At 40.8% G+C, this 21,773-nt stretch overlaps 1 protein-coding gene across 5 annotated transcripts in view; it reads left to right on the top strand.

Annotated features, from left to right (window-relative positions):
* tcf12 (transcription factor 12) overlaps positions 1 to 21,773 on the top strand; it is a 90,393-nt gene that overhangs the window by 55,254 nt on the left and 13,366 nt on the right. For all 5 annotated transcript variants that reach the window (XM_088004314.1, XM_088004312.1, XM_014980490.2 and 2 more), the window contains 6 exons: positions 10,300 to 10,399; positions 10,854 to 10,993; positions 11,478 to 11,619; positions 11,786 to 11,856; positions 14,958 to 15,102; positions 21,471 to 21,544. In XM_088004314.1, coding sequence (XP_087860440.1) covers positions 10,300 to 10,399; positions 10,854 to 10,993; positions 11,478 to 11,619; positions 11,786 to 11,856; positions 14,958 to 15,102; positions 21,471 to 21,544 — 672 coding nt within the window. The remainder of the gene's footprint in view (positions 1 to 10,299; positions 10,400 to 10,853; positions 10,994 to 11,477; positions 11,620 to 11,785; positions 11,857 to 14,957; positions 15,103 to 21,470; positions 21,545 to 21,773) is intronic.

Raw genomic sequence — 21,773 nt, 5'->3', positions numbered from 1 at the left:
GGGGATGGGAACAACCCAGGACAAGTGGCTGGTTTATCACACAGCTGCTCACAAAAAGTTAGAGGCTGTTTTGCTTTTCTTCATGAAGTTTGTCCTACAGACTAGTTTCCATTAACCTGGTTGGATTTAATGAAGCAGGTTGTAAAGTGTCAGTTTCCTGACACTTGACTGACTAAACATGGTGCATTCACCCTGCTTAGTCTGCTTTAGCTGAAATCTAGTCTGCTTCCACAAGTAAGTAAAGTTTATTTATAAAGCGCTTTCCACAGGCATAAAATCACAAAGCGTTGCACAAAAGAAAAATCAAGAGATAAAAGCCTGGGAAAATAAAAATGTTTTTAGTTGCTTTTTAAAAACCTCCACAGACTCAGCAAAATGGAGCTGCAAAGGCAAACTGTTCTACCGAGTGAAAGTTCTGGTCCCCTTTACTTTTTAACTGTGTACGTGGAGCAACCAAGAGATTTAAAAACTGAGAACGAAGGCCAAGAATATTTGGTTAAAAGCTGACAGAGATGATCAGGAGCCCGACATTTAAAGCTCTGTACGTCACCACGAGTATTTTAGAAAGTCCGGTTTGTTCGGGGAGGTGTGAATGCGCAATCAAACTCTGATGCGGAGCAAAAATGTGAACCTAAAAATCTGTGTTCGGTTGAGGTGAACTCTGGTGTGGTTCAAATCCTGAGTGGACTGGAGGCCGCTCCAAAAACAGGAAGTGGACTAAAGCACTAGTAAACGCTAGCAGGAGAAATGACTCGTGGTCTTTGGGACGCCTCTCCATTTTGGTCTACATTTGTTGAATAAGGGAGTTGTGCTCATGTCTTCCTCAGAGGTTTTCATGTCGTTTACTTCAGTGGTTCTTAGTGCAGCGCCACCACAGGCGAGGAGGGGAACAGGTTGCTCAAAGCGTTTGGTTCGCTTGACAGTGCAGTGTGAAAGCGAATCACAAGAGCTCAAAATGTAGCAAATGTTGCAATTTTGGTCCCCAATCGAACCGAGTCCACCGCATTGTCAGGCATTTGTGTTCATTCTGGACATTAGAAGCAGTAGAGAAAGAGAACCAAGTATCAGTCTGCTGTGTTTAAGCTGCAGCTGCACTTAAACATCTCAGCTTTTTGAACCATCATCATGATGTTTTAGGATAGTAATAAAATGCCTTTGAGCCGCTTAGTTTTTACAATTCATACTTCACACCGTTAAAAGCTCATCTGTTGTTAGTTTACCGTCTGACACTGCCTGTCAATTACACAGGACAACACTGTAAAAATGTCAGTGAAAATTTACTTCAAAGTATTTCTACATGTGCGGTAAGTACAGTCCGCAGCAGAGTCTAGGCTGCCAAGTCTTCGGATTCGTAGATACCATGAATGAGCTTGTGGTCATGCTGTCTCCATCTGCGCCGGAGACGTGAAAGCCGTGTTTCTGCTCGATAGAAAGCTGTAATTGATTCAGCACAAAAGAAAGGAGAGCTTGTTTACCCAGATAAAATCATGCTCATTTCCAAACAGTGGTGATGTGCAGTTTTTAGGTGTTTGTTTGAATCAGTTTGACATTTCTCTCCTCAGCCTTGTCATATCTGTCTCCCCTGCGATGCAGAAGCTTCCCTGCTCCTGCCAGAACAAAACAATCTCCCCCTTATCATCTGAAATCAGATTAGTCTAATCTTTCAGGCTTACAACGTCTCTTTCTCCCCGCTGATGCGTATCTTCTCCCGGTCTTTTACATGATCAGCTCCCATATTCCTCTGAATTACAGTCTTGGACATTTTCCAAAATGCTGAAAAAAGATAATGTGGCTTTAACAAGATCTTTGTCAGGAAATGTAATCTTGTTTTTGTTTTTGTTTTACAAGTTGTGTTTTAGAGGTTTTAATAGTTTTATTAAGTAGTAGTCAAAATTAATTAGGTAGTCAATGAATTTCATCTGAAAGTATTTTAAAGATCTTAACAGAATCCCACCTGAACTTATTTGTCTTAATATTAAAACTTATTTGTCTTAATATGGCTGCAGTTTTAGATGTTTGTGTACATTTACAGCAGAAAAGCCCTGATTATTGAATCATGCCATACTTTTCTAGTTATAATTGTGTTAAACAGCAAGATGCACAGTTTAAAAAGAGCAAACATTATGGAAAACCAATATAAAACTCTTGATTCTAGTGTATAAAACAGTTTTGGGTACAAAGAAGCAGCTGTAGCATCACACATGATCACAAAAATGTTTTTTTTTAATCTCCACTTTGGAGATTTTTTTATTATTATTTTATTTCTGTAATTCTTTGGGGTTTTTTTTTTTTAGTTTTGCTCACCAAAAATGGCTTGAAAATGTGGAGAAGATATTACACCATTAAGCTTTAAGATGATTTTTATTTGTTTATTTAATTTATTTACAGTTTAAAATTAACATGCCGACTTGCATGAAAATGAATAGTTTGAAGAAAAACACCTTATACAGTATAAACTTTCTCTCAAAAGCAACTACACCATAAACAACTAAACATCAATCAGCCATCCAGATAAATACATCTTTAAATGCAAAACAGACAATGTGTGTAAAAATAACAAAAACGGAAGGTAATGTGCCAAAATAATCAAAAATTTCGCAAAAATAAATAAATGGTGAATCATAAATAAATCCATTTGCATCTTTATATATTTTTTCTGTAGTGAAATGACAGTTGATTTCATTATTAAAATCAAACTCTAAAAATGTGGTTAACTAGTTAATGACAGAAATTATATTTTCATATAAGTCTAAAAAAGTTTTTTTCCGTATTAAACATTTACTCAGAAACCTATAAGCATGTGAAAACTTTTTTCATACAACTGTGTAGTTTTTTTTTTATATTGATATAGATCTGTTTTTCCTAAACCTGTTAGAACTTGGTATAAATATAATATTAGTCAAATCGTTCCTCATTTGGTTGAACATGTTGAAAATTAGAAATCTCCCTTCATGCATCTCCTCTTTCCTGTTTTTCCACCAGAAGTCTGAAATGTGTTAAAGCCATTCAGAATATTGCAGTCAAGGGGTTTGCAGGGTCCGAATCCTTAACGTCCCCCTGCTCTCTGAGTCGACCTTCCCTAATTAGAACCAGATCTTCTTACCAGAAACAATCTTCCTGCCCGATGACATCACCGCTAAATCCATTCATGAGATCGAAGTGAGCTCAGATCGTGGATTTGCCTTGAACCCTCCAAACAAATCTCCTGAAAAGCACCTTGTAGTGTTTGACATGAACAGGTGCAGAGAGTTGCGTCTCTCTTAAACACTTCCCACTGAAACAAAGCTTTGGATTGTGTGGTATGCTTGTTATAGCTGAATTAAATTGAGGTTGTTTTGTCCTAAATCATCTGGTCGTGTTGTGCGATCTTATTTCCTTCGTTAGTGCCTTTCCATTCCTGCCTCCCCCCCCCCCCCCTCGTGCAGCTCTGCGCTCTGTGTCTGGACTTGCTTTGGACCCCTTCAAACGTTTCCCTTGTTAGCAATTTTTCCTTGAAGGATCAACTTGAAACGGAGCCAAATATAAAACGGCAACAACATGTAGAGCCAGTGTTTTGGATGAGTTTAAAAGAGATTCTGAGAAGAAAGGGGGATAAATAATAACAGTGCTAAAAGGAAAAGCATAATAAGGGCCTAGTTTTGTCAGGGAAGTGGAGGCTTTCATCTTTCTATGACTGTAATGTTCTCAATGAGTCTACAGGCCTGGGTTCAGTCCAGCAGGCTTCAAGTGGCGCACATGAAAGGCTCCAGGCAGACTGCGCTCTCACTGGAATATGGTATCCATCCTCTCTTTTCTTCTGCTCCCCTCCACCTTATAAAGGTAATGGGGAGCTGTGTGACAGTAAACCATGGTAAAATGGCTGTCAGTGTTTCGTTCCCCCACCCCTCACCGCTCTCCCCCATCTGAGGCCCCCAGCGTTTAGGAAACGGAGCATTATTTTCCTGTTCGACGTCACAAGCCAAACCCCTCTGCAGCTGTTGCATGCTTTAAAACTTTCTTTGCAGCCACTTCAGCAAAAGGTTCCTGTCAAATAACACCGCAGCGCTCATATTGAACACACCAAACTGAAAAGACTCGGACTTTCCCTCTGTTTTTCCCTCCGTTTCCAAGGGTTTTGGACGGTTTTTCCCTTCCCTACATGTGTAGGTTTCACTTTCTCCCTCTAATAACTCCTAATTGGGAACTGATCCATGTGTGGGAGCAGGTAAAAATCGGTTTCCAGGTTGTTGTCTCCTTACAAATAATTTGCTCCGCTGCCTGCAGACTCATTTCATCATCACAAAAACAAAAAGATTAGACACTCGGGATTAAAACGTTGGGATGAGAACGGGCTCTCTGTGCTTATTTAAGCATTCATTTGATCGCCACACATATTAATGAAATCCTGCTTAGAAAGCCATTATTTTAGTTCCAGTTTGTCGGGGGTTACCCTGCAGAAAAGCTGGATTTTTTTTTCTCTCTGCATTTTTTATGCCTGGAATTAAACGTTTTCTTTCTTTCCCTCTCTAAATCCGCTCACACGTTTGTTTTCCGTCCCACCCACTTCCCTTTATCTTCTCTCGACCCACCTCCCCTTCGCTTCCCTTCCCCCATCCTCTCTTCCTCTTGGCCTCAGCATTTAGAGGCTTAAGCGAGGGATGTACCACGCGAGCCACTCCCTTCTTGCAGCCTCCCCCCCCTTTCCCACAGCGTGCAGTGGTACGATCCTGCTTTGCATAAGTTTCCTCTGAGTGGGTCTTGTGTGGAGGCCAGTACTGAAAGAATTATTAGTCCCTTTTGAACGGTTTGGATGTATGTGTAGAGAGAAAGCTAGTGCGCTGCTGCAATAACACCGTTATCACCTAAATAGTTGAAGCTATAATGTATTGCGCCTACCCAGTCCCTGGAATGGGCAGTAACTCTTTAATGTATTACTACAACGGGAAATCGGTGAGTAGTCTCTTTGGGAATGTGTGTGTGTGTGTTTGTGTGTGTGAGAGAGGGACACAGAGACGAACTGTGAGAAGAAGTGTGTGTTTCCTCCTCAGCTTCGGTCTGCCTGCGTTTCTAAGCTCGCCTAAGTTTTGTGTTTTAGTCGTTTCAGGTGAAAACACAGGATTCCGCGTGTTGAAATGCACGGCTACTCCTGCTGATTTTCCATGACATCAGTTCTACTGTTTCTCTGTAATTACCATCCAGTGGGTTCGAGTGTGTAAAAAGTGCTTTAAACTTTATGTTGGTCCAATTCGACTTTACAGCTCAGGACAAGTTTCTCATGCACAGAACCAAGCGTTTCTTGCAAGTCTTGAATTTATTTTTACTGGCTGGTTCCTTCAGCTCTAAGACCTGGTTGAAATAATAACAAGTGGGAGTCTGGGAATGATTAAGGCAAAGAGGCTGCCTGTTGAGGTTAGACTTTCCTGTTTGCAGATTGAGCTCCAAGCACCAGTGTTGCTGTTATTCCATCTGTTTTTAATCACTTTGGCATTCTGGACACCACAGGGAGCCTAATGTGATTTCTGAACTTCTCTGTAATCACCTCTTTGATTTTTGTTGCTCTGAAAATGCTCTGTGTTGTGAGTGCTTCTTTTTGTGTATACATGCGTGATGAAGGTGCTTGACAGTGTTTTAGTGCCGTTTGCGCCTGTCTTTTTTCTTCTGCCGTTTTCACGGTGAAGCCACTGAAGTAATTTGCTCCACATTGTATCGGTGAAATCCTAAACTATCGGTCCTGTTATCAGTCGATTACACGAGTCGGTTTCCACCTGTCATTTCCTGTGCTTTTAATATTTTACAAAGGCCACATGTGTTTGAAGGAAGAGAAAAAGTTTTTATAGATTTTTATTCAAAAGGTCATCTCTCTCTGGATTCAGTTAAAATTTTTCTTAGAGCCTATTAAAGCATTTCCCCTTTTCTTCCCTCTGGAAAAAAATGACTTTGATCTCTTTTTATATTAAGCATTAACAGGCTTGTGTTACAGTTAGTGATGGGGGAAAATTGATAGCATGTGGACTGAACAGGCAAACTTTCTGATCAAAAGCTTTTGCTAAACAACCTCAAACTTTTTTTTTTCTTCCCCCCTCTGATTTTCATGCAGGGGGGGGGAGAGATGGTGCTCGTTCTGTAAAACTACTTGATCCACATTAATTTGTTGCAGTGCAAAGTTGCATAGCAGGCTCACCATCTGGAGCACTGGGAGAATTCACAGTGGGCCATTGGCTTGTGAACTGGTGGCACGGCACCAATACAGATGGAGCATTTCGCTGATCTATCTTCCACTGCCTGTTAGCGAAAGAGGAACAAATTAAATCTGATGCTGCACCGGTTTGTCGACATTTTCCCCCCCGAATACGCTTCTTCTAGAGTGGCACGCCGTTGGAGTCGATCCTTAAAAAAAGGGAATGTTATGACAACTTTTTCTGTCAAGTGTTGTTTACCTGTTGTTGTTTATGCGGTGCAACAGGTTACATCACTCCTTCTACAGCTAATCTCCCTCCTGCATGCTGTGCTGCTGCACTTAAACATGCACGCTTCACTGCATGTCCAAAACAAACTCTGAGTGCGCGCGCGTGTGTGTGTGTGTGTGTGTGTGTGTGTGTGTGTGTGTGTGTGCGTGTGTGTGTGTGTGTGTGTGTGTGTGTTTGTGTGTTTGTGTGTAGGTGCGTGTGTGTGTGTGTGTGTGCGTGCATGCATGTGTGTCTTGACCCATCATGTCCTATTTGCATCAAACACATAGACTGTGTTTACTTTGACTGGTCCCATTAATCTGAGTCATTTTATTGACTCCTTATTTTATTATTTTATTACCTTATTATTTTATTTTATTTTGATATTTTGAGATCTTTGCCTCAATAGATTTTTTTTTTAAATTAAATTATTTTTATTTATTTATTTATTTATTTTACTGATGTCTTTGGACTTAAGTCTGCAAAATGCTTTAATCATTTATTTGGACTTTGAAGTATTTTTCGCATTTTTTACTTCACACAGCTCTGGTAAAAACTAAGAGCTCACTGCTCTAAGCCCCATTGAAAACCTCCTGGTGTTTCCACCAAACACTAATTTCTGAATTCTTCCTGAGTTAAAACATTAGTATTATTGTTTCTAAATGAATATTAACTTATTTTCTTTGCATTATTTGAGGTCTGTTATTTTCTGTAAATAAATACTAAATTTTAGCTTGGAGTTTCATTAACATGTTGTCATTAGTTCGTAGAATAAAAGATCCAACTAAGATCTTCCACATAAACCTACAGAGAGTAAAATCAAAGAACTGATCATTTCAAGTGGTTTCTTAATTTTTCCAGAGCTGTACATCTCAGTTATATTAAAACGATTCAACATGTTATGTACTTTTTAATCACTTGCTGCACGTTAAGCTTAAACATTACTTATATTTATTTATTTTGAGTGTTTTGTGTTTACCTAAACCTTTCATAGGTATTTCATGTTATTATTAAAAGCAGGCTAAGCTTAGTAGTTGTTTGAAAAGGCAAACTAAGCCTTGTCAATGTCTAAGATTTGAGTTGGACTTGAAAATGCCCCCAAGTGATTTGGTTTGAATCCAAGTAATGACATGCTCCTAAATAAAAGAAAAGAAAAACAGGACACGCTGCTAAGAGTTTGTTTGAAGTTCTTCCCTTTGAGCTGTTTGGCCATGAGCCTGTTTTTACCTTACTTTTATCGCTGTAGATTCCCCTTCATGTCGTCGTGCTTCGTCCTTTGTGATGGTTGACAGATTGTGTTTTAACATGTGATGTTGTGATTGGTGTGGCGTGAGCTTCAAAGGCGGGCTGGTTCGCTCTGAGGCATGCGGAGAGGTGTAATATTCACTCAGCCGAGGCTTTCGGTGTCAACAGGGCACAATGAGTGTCTTCACTTTCTTTCTCCAGACGTTTTTGTCTTGCATTTATCTTGCTTGTGGTTTCTAGTAACGGAACATTAAAAAAATGAAAAAAACTAATGTTTTGTTAAAAGTTTTAGGAAGTATCTTGCCTGAATGAATGCTTTGAACTCCGGTGTCACTGTTACGGGTCATTTTATTTAAGCTTTACCGGCTGCTGCTCTAATAGCCGGTGTAAGCCTGTGTTGGTGTGCTGATCCGTGTGAGTGACGGCTTTTAATTAATGGCCTTGTAAAAGGAAACCCAGGCGGGCTCTCTCTTCCATAGGCCGACGGAATGAGGCACCCGGTGTTAGGGATGGTTTATTAATGCTTGGACTGGTTAGCCCAGGGTAAAAAGGACAATTAGCATTATCCAGCGCCATATGCTGCCCGTGGAGCGTCTGACACGGGGAAAAGACAAAGCCCTGGCTAACCTGAGATCTCTGTGGACGACGATCAACCTGGGTCACATGTGTAAGCCAGAAGGCCCAGGAGAGCTCCGCCCCTCCCAGAGCACTTTAATTACACATCCAGACAGCAGAACGCCGGAGTCCTGCTCACTCAGCACACACTCACGTTCTGCCTCCGCAACACGCCCTCGGCTGCAGATAACCATGATTATAGTCTATCGATTAATCTGAAGAGTCATCGATTAATCGGATGAAAAAAGTCTGCAGATTTTACATCCAAGCTTTGTATTTTACAGAATATTAGAAATACTTAAATGTTCTTATTTAAAAGGTCTTCTTTTTAAATAAGAACATTAACACGTTATTGCCTAGAATGCAACAACATATTCCTTAGTGAACTTGATTATTTGTAGCAAAGGATTTTTCTGCAGATAAAAAGTTCTTCTAACATCAACATGTGCAAAGTTCAACCATTTCTGCTTGACTTAACATTCATACAGTGTAGGACTGATCTGACTAATAATTCAACAGCAAAAGATGGTTAACAGGATTATTTTTCTTTATTTTACAGAATTCAAACCAGGTAAAGATAAAAATTAAACTTGATGAGCTTTTGGATATATTTACAGACAAACGTCTTTATATCTTAACCTATCCAGACCAAACGTAGCGCCGGCGACCCGTAATTCTGCCAAACTGTCTGAAAAATTGCAACGTTTTCTGAAAGGGGAGACGTTGCACTTTCCAGCTAATATCGGGTTATTACGATAATTTCACCCTCGCCGGAGTAGGGAGTGAAATTAATATGAGGGGCAATATTTTAATAGACGGTAAATTGTAAAAATAACTTGCTAGATATTGAAGGTTCCATTTGTTATGGATAAATGGGTAAATATATTTAATCACAGGACATCTAAAGAACTGCGAACAATTAAAATAAGCAAAAATATCCAGGCAGAGATTTTAAACTTGGGGTAAAATGCCTTTTATAGAGTTTTAGCTTCATTACTGCTCTGACTGTCATTTTTGAGTCTGTCTACTCCCGTTATCGGTTTATCGATTACTAAAGTTGTTGACTATCACCACGATAATTGATGATAATTGATTAATAACGATTAATCTGATTAATTGATCATTTTAGTTGAATTAATTTACTTGGGCAAAGCGTTGTGTCGGACAAGAACAACGCAGATAAACAACATGTCATCTCATGTGCTCTAGGAAGCAGTTCGGATGAGTGAGCCGTCAACGTCAGGGTGTGAAATGAGGCTATTAAACGAGGGATTAAACATGTGGAGTGTGTGTGTGTGTATGAGCGGGTACCGTGCAGGTGCATGTATCTGGCAGGTCTGGCTCTGATTATAGCTACATGATGACGAAGGTCATCTAGTTCTGCCTGTGGGAGGAAGAATCCACCCTCACACTCGCTCCCACCATGTGAAGCTGCAGACCACATCACTGGTGTTTGGCCTCCAGTCCCTTTGATCCCTGCCGCCCAGCTTGGCACAAACACGCAGCTGTACAACAGCCTGCCCATTGAGCCTCCCTTTCCCCAACCCCAACACGCAGGTACAGATACGAGGAATGCTAAACAGGCCCTTTTTGTAGCACTTATTTGATTTTTGCCTCTGTGGGAATGCTTTAATTTGCCAGGCTTTTAGTCTTTGAGCGTAAGCGGTATCATTATACTTCCATTAGAGACTGAGTTGACCTGAAATGCAAATACTCCTGATAATCCACTCCTCTCTTCATGAGCTTGATTGCTCGCTAGTCATTAAAGCGTGCGCCTGTGTGTGTATTTGTTGGCTTTGGGCTGCATCTGCAGGACTTGGTTCTAGTTGCGAGATTAAGCAGTTTTATGACTGTGTGGTCGCGCATTTCCTTCTGGAAGAAAACATTTAAGAGCGCCTTTCATCTTTTTATTAACGCTGTACTGTAGTTTTCTGTCTAAACGCACAAATAGATGCTGGAGTGTTTTAGTGTTTGTTTGGCCAGTTGTTGTTGTAAATCTGCGTTGTTTTGACAGGTGTACGCACCGTCTCCAAACTCAGAGGACTTCAATAGAGATTCCCCCTCGTACTCCACGCCTAAACCTTCCAGCAGTATGTTTGCAAGCACTTTCTTTGGTAAGTTCAAAGCAGTGCAGTCTTTTTTTTTTTTTTTCCCAATCCTAAGCGGCCAGAGGTTTTTCTTTTTGATATTCTTTTATAAAGAGAGGACCTGCTGGATTAAGTAATATTAATGTCTACTTATTTTGTCAAACAAAAAACATCTGGATTTTTATGTGTTTTATTGAAGTCAAGTTTAAAGATTTGAAAGACCTGAACAAAAATCTAGACATTGTTATATTTTCTTTTCTTTTTTTTTAAAGCTTTAATGTGACTTTCAGGCATAAACTCCTTTGTTATCTCAGCTGTTATGTTTCAGTCGCAGAAATGAAGAAGAAAAAAAAAACCCTACCAGCTTTAAAAGCCCTTCTTTATTGAGTCCAAAGTTATAAAGTGGGTTATTAGTGTCTCGCTGTGTGAAAACATGTTGCTGCGTTGCATTATAAAGTGAAACATTGTGTGTTTCTGGTAGACGGTACCCACAGTTCGTCTGACCCGTGGAATTCGTCCAGCGGGATCAGTCAGCCCGGCTACGGGGGAATGCTGGCAGGATCTTCATCTCACATGGCCCAGACGGGAAACTACAGCAGCCTGCACTCACATGACCGTTTGGTAAGCAGTCTGCACAAGACCTACCCGGATAAACTGGTCATGAATTAATGTTAATTATTTATTTTTTTTTTGCTGAAAGTGTGTGAATTGTGTTGCTTCTAAATTCTGCCTCCTCCTTATTTTTCTTTAGCCCTGCTTCCACTCCTGCAGTGTGTGTGTGTGTGTGTGTGTGTGTGTGCATTAAGTCGTTGTCTGGTTATTATCAGAGAAGACACTATTGACCCGGTTTTTGTCAGTGTTTGATCTGGCCTCGTCTGCCTGCCTGCTTCAGCTGGCAGAGCATCACAGGGAGCCTGCAGATGCTGCCTGCCCTCTCTTTATCTCCATCCCTCCACCCCCATTAACTTTTCCCCCATCCCAGCCTGGGAGATGTCAAAGGACAATTACAATTTAGAGAACAAAAAGCTCTGTTTTTGTCCTGACGCACACGTCCACGTTTGAAGACGAACTGCTTCTGCTTATTTATTTATGTTTAATCCCTCAGAATTACCCCGCGCATTCGGTCTCTCCGGACATCAACGCCAGTCTTCCTCCCATGTCAAGCTTCCACCGGAGCAACACCAGCACCTCGCCGTTCGTCACCGCAGCACACACTTCATCCGTCAACTCCGTCGACGGGGTTATGGGTAAGTATGGCTCGGCACGTTTTCTCCAACATGACTAATCCGCTGACCTTCAGCGTGATCAAAGTCCGTTCTGTTGAGGCTGTGAGTCAGTTGAACAGCTTCTGTGTACATCATGACCGATCTGTCGGAGTTTGTACTAACAAGGCGGCACTCTGTGTTCTCCCAGTCGCTGCGAATCGGGGGACGACTACTGGAAGCTCACAGACTGGAGATGCACTGGGCAAGGCTCTGGCCTCGGTGAGTTAGAAACACGCTCTACTGTCCAAGTAACCCTGAAGCCCCAAACATAAGTTTGAGAAAAGTTTTCTCAAACTTCTAAATCACTCTGCTAAATAAAATGTTGTCATGAAAAAGGGAAGTGTCAAAGTTGGTCAGGTGTTTCATTCACCAGTTGACAGAAGAAATATCTAAAAACACAGAATTTTTTTTACAAATATAACTTTATTTGAAACAGTTACTAAAACAAAGACAAAAACATCCCATCTTTTGAAACATCACCTGCTTTTCTTTATTTTGGTCATGTTGTTTCTGTAACCAAAGGTGAATTTTGTGTGCATTATAACAATAAAACAACATTTTGGCTTTAGAGGGTTCATGGATTCAAACAGAAAGGTAGAGATTATTAAGTATAGGACAAAAAAAGCTTAAGTTATGTTCATTCTTCTAAGAAAAACCATCCAATTAACCTCACTGACATCATCTGATTGCTGCTGATTTTTAAAATGAAAGCCTTAAGATACAATTCATTTAATATCTTTTAATGTTATAAAAACCTGTTTTTATATTATTTTTCTTTCTGTGTCATATTTGACATATTAGGCATTTACGGTTATGGAATTACCATAAAAAGATTTTGTGTGTTTTATAATCAAACTTATCATTCTAGATAGATGATATCTTTAAAACCTGCTGGATCATGTACATATGTTAGATGAAGCTTTTTATTTAATTACAATACAAAAATATAAATGTTTTAAAAACTATTTGTTGATAATGAGATTAAATATGCAGTTTTTGAGTGTAATTTCTTGTTAAAGGGCTAAACCATTTCATTTGAAAATAAGCTGGACTCTGTGGGAGGCTCATTTATTGTATTGTTTTTCTCAGAAGACTCAGCGTGGCTTAAGCTTTGTTTTAGTCCCCTCGTTCCTGCAGGAATCTGTCGTCTCATCGTATGGTGAAAGTTGTGTCTCTTCTGCTACATTTCGGCTTCAGAAACGTTTCTCAGAATAAAAGCAACGCCTGAGGACAGTATTGTCATCTGTGAGGGGTTTTTATCATTTATACTGCCCTGTGACATATTTGAATATGTGCAGTCTGTGTCTGGACCAAGAGAAGATTCAAATGTGTGGTTGATCTGAACAAAGTGTCCTAAAATGCGTTGGGTCAACCCAGTGCGATCTGCAATATTTTGGTAAAACTAAAACTTGAAGCACATGCTGTTCCTTCAGGAAGGATATTTCCAAACCTCTGCGACTTCACATAATGAGAGTTCTGGGACGGTAATAACAAATTAAGTCTTTTATATTTGCAGACTCAATTCTATTAGCATGACAAAGCCAGAGTGAAACGGACACGGTTGGACCCGGGTGGGGGCGGGGGCGCGGATCACGGGGCACATGGGAGTTTATAACTGCTGTGGCTCAACTCCACGGCCCCCCCGCCTCTGTGGGGCTTTTGTTCTCCGCCCTTTTAAATTGGCCGTGCTTATTGGCCCCATGCCGCCTGCGGGAGTGTAACTGATGACGAGGCGGGGCTTCATTTATTCCAGTAAAATGAGCCGTGCTTCACTTTCAATGCAGTGAAAAGAAGAGAAAGCCAATATATCGTCTGGTCAGGAGTCACGGTTATAAACGGCTTGATTTTTAGACACTGGGAAGATATTTGGAGAGTTTTATTGGTTTCTGCCTGCTGTGTGTCCAAACAGTGAGAAATAATAAGCATAAATGACAGTGAGCGACTCTTCACCTCAACCAGTGAAAACTTTAGCGCTCGGGAGTCAAACTCATTTTAATTTTAAAAATCTGAGCGTTCTTAAAGGGCCGGTTTTGCCAGAATATGTTGATTAAACCAATTAAGCTGTTAAAGTATCAATAAACAGCTGTTCCCTCAATATTTTGTGATTACTTTAGTGTTTTTTTAGCGGTCAAAATCACAGATTTTATGGTGCCAGAAATGTTTGTAAGGAATGTTTACGATATTTGCGCTGATGTATGATGTTAAATGTGACTTTTTAACGTTTGTCTTATCAGTTATGGACTATAACTTGACCTCAAGTCAGGGTGAAGCAGCAGTAAATTAAGCTCAATGTTTTTGATCAATTTTGAGAAAATTTACAGTAAAATCAGAAAAAAATGTGGAGATTTGTTGATTTTGTGTGAATTTTGCAGATCTGTGAAAAACTGGAAGGACTTATAGATTGTAATAAAAAGCTACGGTGGGCCAGATTTGGCCCCCCGGCCTTTAGTTTGACACCTAGAGGAACCTCCACCTTGATTCTCCAAGTTGACTGGAAAACCATAAGAGATTGAGGTCTTTCTATCATTCCTGCACAAGTGAAACAGTTGCTTTCAAGTTCGACTAGATCTTAATTCGTCCCAGAAGTCTGTTTTTCCCCCCCTTGCTAATTAGTCAGGATTCAGTGGTGAGACATGTTCCTTTATGGCATAAACATTCTATGATTAAAAGGGGAAAAAAACAGGAATGTGTTTATATTTTAATCTAGTGCTTGGTTAAATAAATGAAGATCTGATCTCCTCAATCTCCAGTCGAAGCAGAACCCGACGAACTCTGCCTCACCTAGCAAACAGAGCAGCACTGAAACAAAAAGATACGCTGAAACCGACATGACTAATAATCGTGGCGTCTCATGGAAAACTTTTGTCCTAGTTGTCCTCTTTACAGGAGCGGCAAAGTTTCAAACAGATGCAAAAATAAACAACGTTTGGATCCTTGTAGATGTTGATGTATGGACCTCAGCACAATCTCTGGCTGCAGACTAAAACATGGCCCTGGAGATTTTCTGTGTTTGGCTTAACGGGGTTTCCAGGTTGGGCGTCTGCACCTCCTGAAACCTCAGTGGAATAATAAGCAGAGTGACTCGATCGAACACAACTGTCTTCATACAAGGGCAACACAAGCTGAGAATTTGTCTTGATTTGAAAAACTGCTCAAGAAAAACAAAGAAAACAACTGAGATTAAACGAGAAACATCTCATTTAATCTCTCAAGTTATTTGTCCCTTTGTGTTTTCATCACATAAACTGACCTGCTTTTGTCTCATTCTTGCTTCGTGTGCAGCAGGGCTGACTCTGGGCTGTCTGTCTTCGTATTTCCAGATTTACTCACCTGACCACACTAGCAGCAGCTTCCCGTCCAATCCGTCCACACCTGTGGGTTCCCCCTCACCTCTGACGGCCACAGCAGGAGCTGCTGCGGCCGGGACCGTCGTGAGCGCCGCAGGGACCCCGTCTGCAAGGCCAGGTACAGCTCCAGCCTTCAGATTTTAATCTCTCTCACACACACACACATCTTAACCTCTAAATACCAGCAGTAAGATTAAATAAATGGATTCCATACCAGCATGAAAAAGCTTTTTACAGCTTCAGGATCTGAGCCAAATGTATCTTTTTTTGATGCAAGTCTTTCCAAATCTCTGCCTCTCTAACAAAGCTTGTGCTTTCCTCAAGAAGGTGTTGTATCAAGTCATTATGTTGCCATATGTTTTATTTTTTATAATCCTAAAAGTCTTATATATCACTTAGGATATTAAAATAGGAAAAACAATGTTTTTATTTCAGAAAAAGAAGTCCTGGTTTTACTAAAGGCAAATCTGACAGTTACTTCTTGTATCACTGTTTAGACAGTTCATACATTGTGTTTGCGTTTTGCTTTGACCCAATTAAAAGGATTTAACTAATGGGGATCCAGTTTCAACTGCAGAAGAATAATAACAAGCTCATAAGAAACCTGCTGTTTCCATCCATCAACCCTGTAAACTTTGAAAACGACCGGATGAACAGAGATTATTTATCTGACCTTGAACTGCAGCATCCAGAATAAAGCAGAGCAAACTAAAATCTGTAAGGTGTGCAGTTATCTCTTAGGAACGGTAAAAGTTAGGTCTAAATGTTTCTCGTCGCGCGTCAAAACAAAAGTACTTTTACTGAAAGGAAGGTTTGAGACGAGGCGGTGACGTGTTTGATGGATGAGCTGCTGTAATCTCCCTTCCCTTCATAAAAGCTCAAGTCTTGCTCGCAGCAGAATGCTCTGTTGCCTGCAGAATTGAACTGAGCGACTTCGGAGCAGCCGGGTATCATTTGCATGCGATTTAATTAAAGCAAACACAGCGCACTGTTGTGCGTGATGTTTGGTTTGGCAATTCTCAAATCAAAGGGAGTGGTTTCTTCAGGGGCTGCAGCGATTTCAAGCTCAGGACAACATATCAAACATTTCTTTTTGTAGATCCATAAAAATTCTCCATGTTTATATTTTCCACCAAACAGCCAACAAGTGGCTTCATGCTGCCTCGTTCGAGTGCGCCTCCCACCCACTGTATGTGCTGTGCACTCTGTGCTTGGCACCAAAACACCAAACAGATGAAGTGAATTTCAAGGTCTGGTATTTGCCAAACTGTCGCAGATTTCCTTGCACTTGCCGTCGCACAGCCACAAATACGAGGCCCCTATGACTTTAATTAATTTAATGACTTTTACTGCGCGCTACATTCTGCTTTGATTAATCAAAGCCTGAGCAGAATGGCTAGTTGAAAGTTCTTCCAAAACTTAATTAAATACCACTTTTAGCTTTAGAGTAAGTCTAATCATTTCATACTTGCTCTTTAAGCCATGTGTGAACAGTTTCTAAGGAATCCATCCAGCTTTGCCTCTCATCCTCTAAGCAGTGCAGTTAACAACTTTGATGATATTTGAAATTTAATCTTTTTAAGTGAACAAATACAACATTAACCTCGAATAAGAAAGCTGGCCTTTTCTTATCTGCGCTATATGAGAGGAATAATAATGAGATTTGCATTAAAATCATAAGATCAGCGCTGTGTTGGTCCATTCTTCGCCACATATTTTGGTCTTACAGAGCTAATCCCCTCAGACATTGAGAGACTTTTTCTCTCAGTTTTGTTAATTTACATCCTACCCGACAGAATAACATTCATTCTTTGACTTATCTGGGACTTTATTTTCAATTTAAACCAATTTCCAAACCATCTCTGGGACAAGCTCTTACAAAAGAAAATATGCTGCGGCTTTCAGAGTGGTGAAGGATACCAAAATCTTACATTTAAAGTCTTTGAAGTGGGTCCTGGATTACTGTTCTTGAAAAGCATTTCATTTGTGCAAAACTGTTTTATTGACTCATAATAGCAGCTCTTGGCATTCGCCCTCCTTTGTAATGAGAGAGAATTTGGAGAGTGGATTTGTTGTAACGTAATCCTGCTTTCCACGACAAGGGCTTTGTGGTACTGTATGATTTTTGAGGACGGACACGCATGTTTCCCTCTAAATTGTAATTATTTTCTGCAGCAAACACGAGAGGGCAAAAGCAGAGAAAAAGAAAACAGCTCGGCGCGTCTTTTCACGCTTGAGAGAGCAGCAAAAACTCGTTCTCGTTTGTAGCGCACCGGTTGTTTAAGTACGGACAAAAGAGATGTGCGTTACAGTAATAAGGACTGTCAGAGGTGTTGACAGAGGTGGGAGAGTAATGGAAAGAGAACGAGGGGGAACGGTGAGGGAAAGCCCGGTGTGTTGTTTTAGCGGGCAGTTGTGTCACGTACGGTAATGGAGTGGCGACAGCTGTCCCCACGTATGCCCCCCTCATCCTCAGCTGTTACCCTGCCCCACGGACAGCTGTTCTCCCAACACACACACACACACACCCACACACACACAAACACACAGAGAGAGCAGACTGGAAAAGACTTTTCATTTGCCTTTGTGTGAAGGAAGGTGCCTCTGACTCAGCTGATCTGAACTCTGATGACTTTCTTCATCTATTTGCATCACATAAACGTAACAACGATGATTAATTCAACTCTTAAGCTAATAATATGGAATACATTCATGTCAGACTGCAGCAAAGGGATATTGTGTCTCTAATTATTTGCTCTTATTGGGCTAGAAAAAGAGCAAGTCTTCCAAATTGGCCCAAAATTTGGCTCTCTGTTAACGTTAGTTGCAAAATCCATTCATCACCGGGATTACACCAACATACAGCACATTACTCAAGACTGGTTTGTTCAATTAGCCCTCTCCGGTGCATGTGGGGAACTGAGCCTCAGGCTAATTTTTCACAGCCGCCAGCCAGCGAATGCTCATGCGAAGTGCTTTCCTCACTCACCTGGGAGGGAGCTGAGGCAGAGCAGACTTTCATTTCCTTCACTTTTAATAGTCTGTTAATTAAAGTCTGCTTTCTCAAAGGCAGAGTGTGAGGGAACATAAAAACCTGAGCACAAAAGACTTTAGAGGTTCAGTCAGACATTTCAGTGGAATTAATTAATGGAAAATGCTGGGAACGGTTTCCTGGCGGTAGGGAGGTGTAACTTTTCTTTTTTTTAGTGCTTTTTCATCAGCTAAAAAATACATTACCCTGCTTGTAGTGAAGAAATTATTCTGTTTCTCCTGCTATATTCTGTACCATTTATCACAATATTCTGTAGTACTATTATGATGATGATAAAAAAAAAACTAATCCTCACTTCCTTTTTAGGTGTTGCAGCATTCATGATGCTGCGCTTTTAAAACATTCATATTTGAACTAAGATCTTGATTTATACAGCTAATCTGCACATCGAGCCTTCATTTAAACATATTCTCAAATTTACTGATATTTATTGATGCTCGCATGGAAAAAATAAAGAACAAAATAGTAAAAATAACATTTTAGTCAATTCTTATTTATGAACAAGAAGCGATACAATAAATGACCACTGCTGTCATTTGAACATAAAACCCTGTCATGTTTTGAAGTGTGTTTGTTGTTTTTAATGCTTTTCTGAATAGTCCATGTTTGTGAGGATGAAAGTTGAGGAATTCAGTGTTTTTTAAGCACTGCTTTACCTCAAATTTAAGCTCAAATTGCATCAATTTGACTAGATGTGCGATTTAGAGGTGCACATTTGCAGTACGCTTACATTACACAAACGCAGAACGGATTCCAGTAAACATGTGTGGCAGTCTGTGTTAGCTGGCGTTTTATTTGTGCATGCTACAGAGAAAGGTGATTTTCCGATGAGTTAATTCTTTCCTACACCCTTGAAATGCAGCCGATGTGATGGAGGCATTAGTCTCCACACCATGACACTCCAGGGCTTTTACAACCTAAACTATTTCCAGACAGCCAATTGTAAACAATGGAAAATTGGAGCCTTCTTTTGGGTGGTTGAGCAGAAACATGTGGGGGAGGGGCTGCGCAGCTACTATATGCTCCATACAGCTGTAGAAAACTCTGATCAGTCCAATAGTTTCTCTTATTTCTTATTGAAATGATGACTGCGGCTCTGTGGGTAGAGAAGTTGAAGTGTGATGTGAAGGTTGTAGGTTCGATTCCAGCCACATGTCGACGCGCTCCTGGGCAAGACACTTGACCCCAAACTGCCCACCAATCAGTGTAAAAATGTGAGTGTGAATGGGTGAATGTAAAGCGCTTTGAGTGGTCAAAATGATTGGAAAAGCCCTATATAAGTTCAGTCCATATACCATTTGAGTCACAGGAGCATTTTAACAAAGAGTCCGTTCACACCAGCCATCTTTAGTCCACTTTAATCAGACTCTAGTTCGTTTGGGGAGGAGTGATACCGATACGGACCAAGAAATTAAACTCTGGTCCCCCTAAAAAGTCTCAGTTCCAATGCATATGTTGATGTAAGCTCCAAAAGCAGGAAGTGAACTACAGCACAAGGCATTCTGGGTAAATACAACCAAAACAAACGCAAGAGCCTAATGCTAGCTGGAGAGATAGGTAGCTCATGGTTTTTTACTAAATCCTACAGCAGCTAAAATCTGACGCCGCTCCATTTCTGTTTTTGTTTTGTGAAGAAGAAAGTTGCGTTCATGTCTTCTGAGGTTTTCATGTCGTTTCCATCAGCGGTTGTTGGTGCAGTGCCACCACAGGCGAGGAGGGGAACAGGTTTCTCAAAGAATTTGGTTCATTTGACACAATGCAGTGTGAAATCAAACCACACCAGCTAAAACTTTAACAAATGTTGCAGTTTTACCAGATTGCAGGTGTGAAAACATCCAAAAGGCGTTTTGAAACCGTAGGTTTTCTAGGTCTTTCTAACCCTACACTTAAAAATACATTTCTGTTGTAAGAAGCGCATAGCTGTCTTCTTAAATGAATTTCAGGGTTTACACTAATTAAAACAGTATGAAAGCCTCCATCTGTGAGCTGTGCGACAGCAGACTTCATTTACAACCATGTAGGCTGAGTCTGGCGTCCGTCCACAGGGAAGGACGCCAGAGGGGACCGGGTCGGACCGGCCAGAGACACCCTGCCCTGGAAACAACCTGGAAAAATTCAATATTGTCAAAACCCATTGAGCTTATTTAAATGTACTTTAACACATTGTCTCATGTTGCACGTGCAAGACAAGTTAGTTGGACAGTAATGCTGAAGAAAACGAAGGGAAGAAGCGTTGTGTAGCTTCAAATGTGACGAGCAGATGTGGATTCCTTTTCTTTAATTTACACCAGATCAAATCAGCTTGATTTGTCTTCCGGTGCTGGCCTGCAGCTCAGCCGCTTGGCTCTCACACGTTCACTGAATCCAGAGTGAATATTTACAAGCCAAGCTGGAAATCGTAACCCCAAGTGACGAGAAAGCTTGATTACTTTACATCATCTGATTAAGTTGCAGTAGTTTTCTTTATTTTGAACTTCTGTCCAGCTTTGTGTAATAAATGTTTGCAAATATTTAGAGCTGCAACTTGGATTTAAAAAAATACTTTTATTCAGCAGATTTTTCATTTTATACATTACAAGATGCAAATAAACAAATAATTAAATTCCTTTAGTGAACGCTTGATCATTGGACGCAGTTAAAATCCTTCTAACCTCAACATGTGGAAAAAACTTTCTCTGTTTGATTTAACGTTACTTAGCGCTAATTTGCTGATTGTTTTTTGGATTACAGGTTTAATAATTGGATAACAAAAGTTACTTAATTGGAGAATTCTGCTAAATTTTAACCCGATGAAGCCAAAACTCAGGATAGAACATATTTACAAGACAATGAAGGTTTTTTTTCCCATCTTAAATAGAAAAGGCATGATTTTATTTGCACTTTTTAGCTGCATTGCTGTTCTGACTGTGTTGTTCTGTTCAGCAAACGTCCATTTATGAGTCTGTGTTCTGCCATATTGTTTAATTAAAGCACCTAATGGAGAACGTTCTGTCTCTATCTACTCCAGCTGTTGGAGAACAAAGAGGCCTCGCTGTGTCAAAACGTGTTAAATGTGCTCAGAGACCGAGCCGGTCTGTAGAAACAACAGTGTGAGTTTTCAGGGCTCACTATGGTTTCTGATATGGTTTCTGGACGATGCCGTGAACGTCTCAGGGTGGAAGTGGGAGTTAGTCGAACCCTTTGCTGGCTCACATTTCAGGATGCAGTCCAGCCGGCAGGAAGTGATGCAGTTGGGTCTTTAAAAGATAAAAATATCTTAAATGGAACAAGAAGAGGCCAGAAAATCAGGATGTCGGTGTGTTATGACTGCATGTCATTGTGTTTGTCAGCTACCTTTTGTGTGGCATGTGGATGATTCAGCAGGACTCCCCAGTGAAACTCAGCCGCAGCGTTGCTAACTACAACCCTCTCCACATCATTTCCTCTCCTCCCAGGTGCCAACCAGTGGCCCCGTGCGAGCGGACAGACTCCCTCCTCTCCAAACTACGAGAACTCCCTCCACTCGCTGGTAAGCTCCCGGCGACTCGACCCTGCGATAGATACGATATCCATGAGCTAGCATTACACGCAGATTCCTGTCTGACAAATGTTCTGCTGAGGAAGACGGGGGTCGAGGGATAACCAAACTGAACAATACTCGTCCCTCGGGGCCTGCCATCTGTCCCCGGCTCCGAGGCCCCGCTCCCGGGCGTGGATGACAGTTGGGGGGGGGGGGAAGGGCTGAGCTAAGCAGGCTG

This window comes from Poecilia mexicana, unplaced genomic scaffold, assembly GCF_051168715.1.
Source record: "Poecilia mexicana isolate PSO_F unplaced genomic scaffold, ASM5116871v1 scaffold_3, whole genome shotgun sequence".
NCBI classification, from domain to species: domain Eukaryota; kingdom Metazoa; phylum Chordata; class Actinopteri; order Cyprinodontiformes; family Poeciliidae; genus Poecilia; species Poecilia mexicana.
The sequence above is the reverse complement of the archived record's forward strand: the minus strand, read 5'-3'. Positions and strand labels throughout refer to the sequence as shown.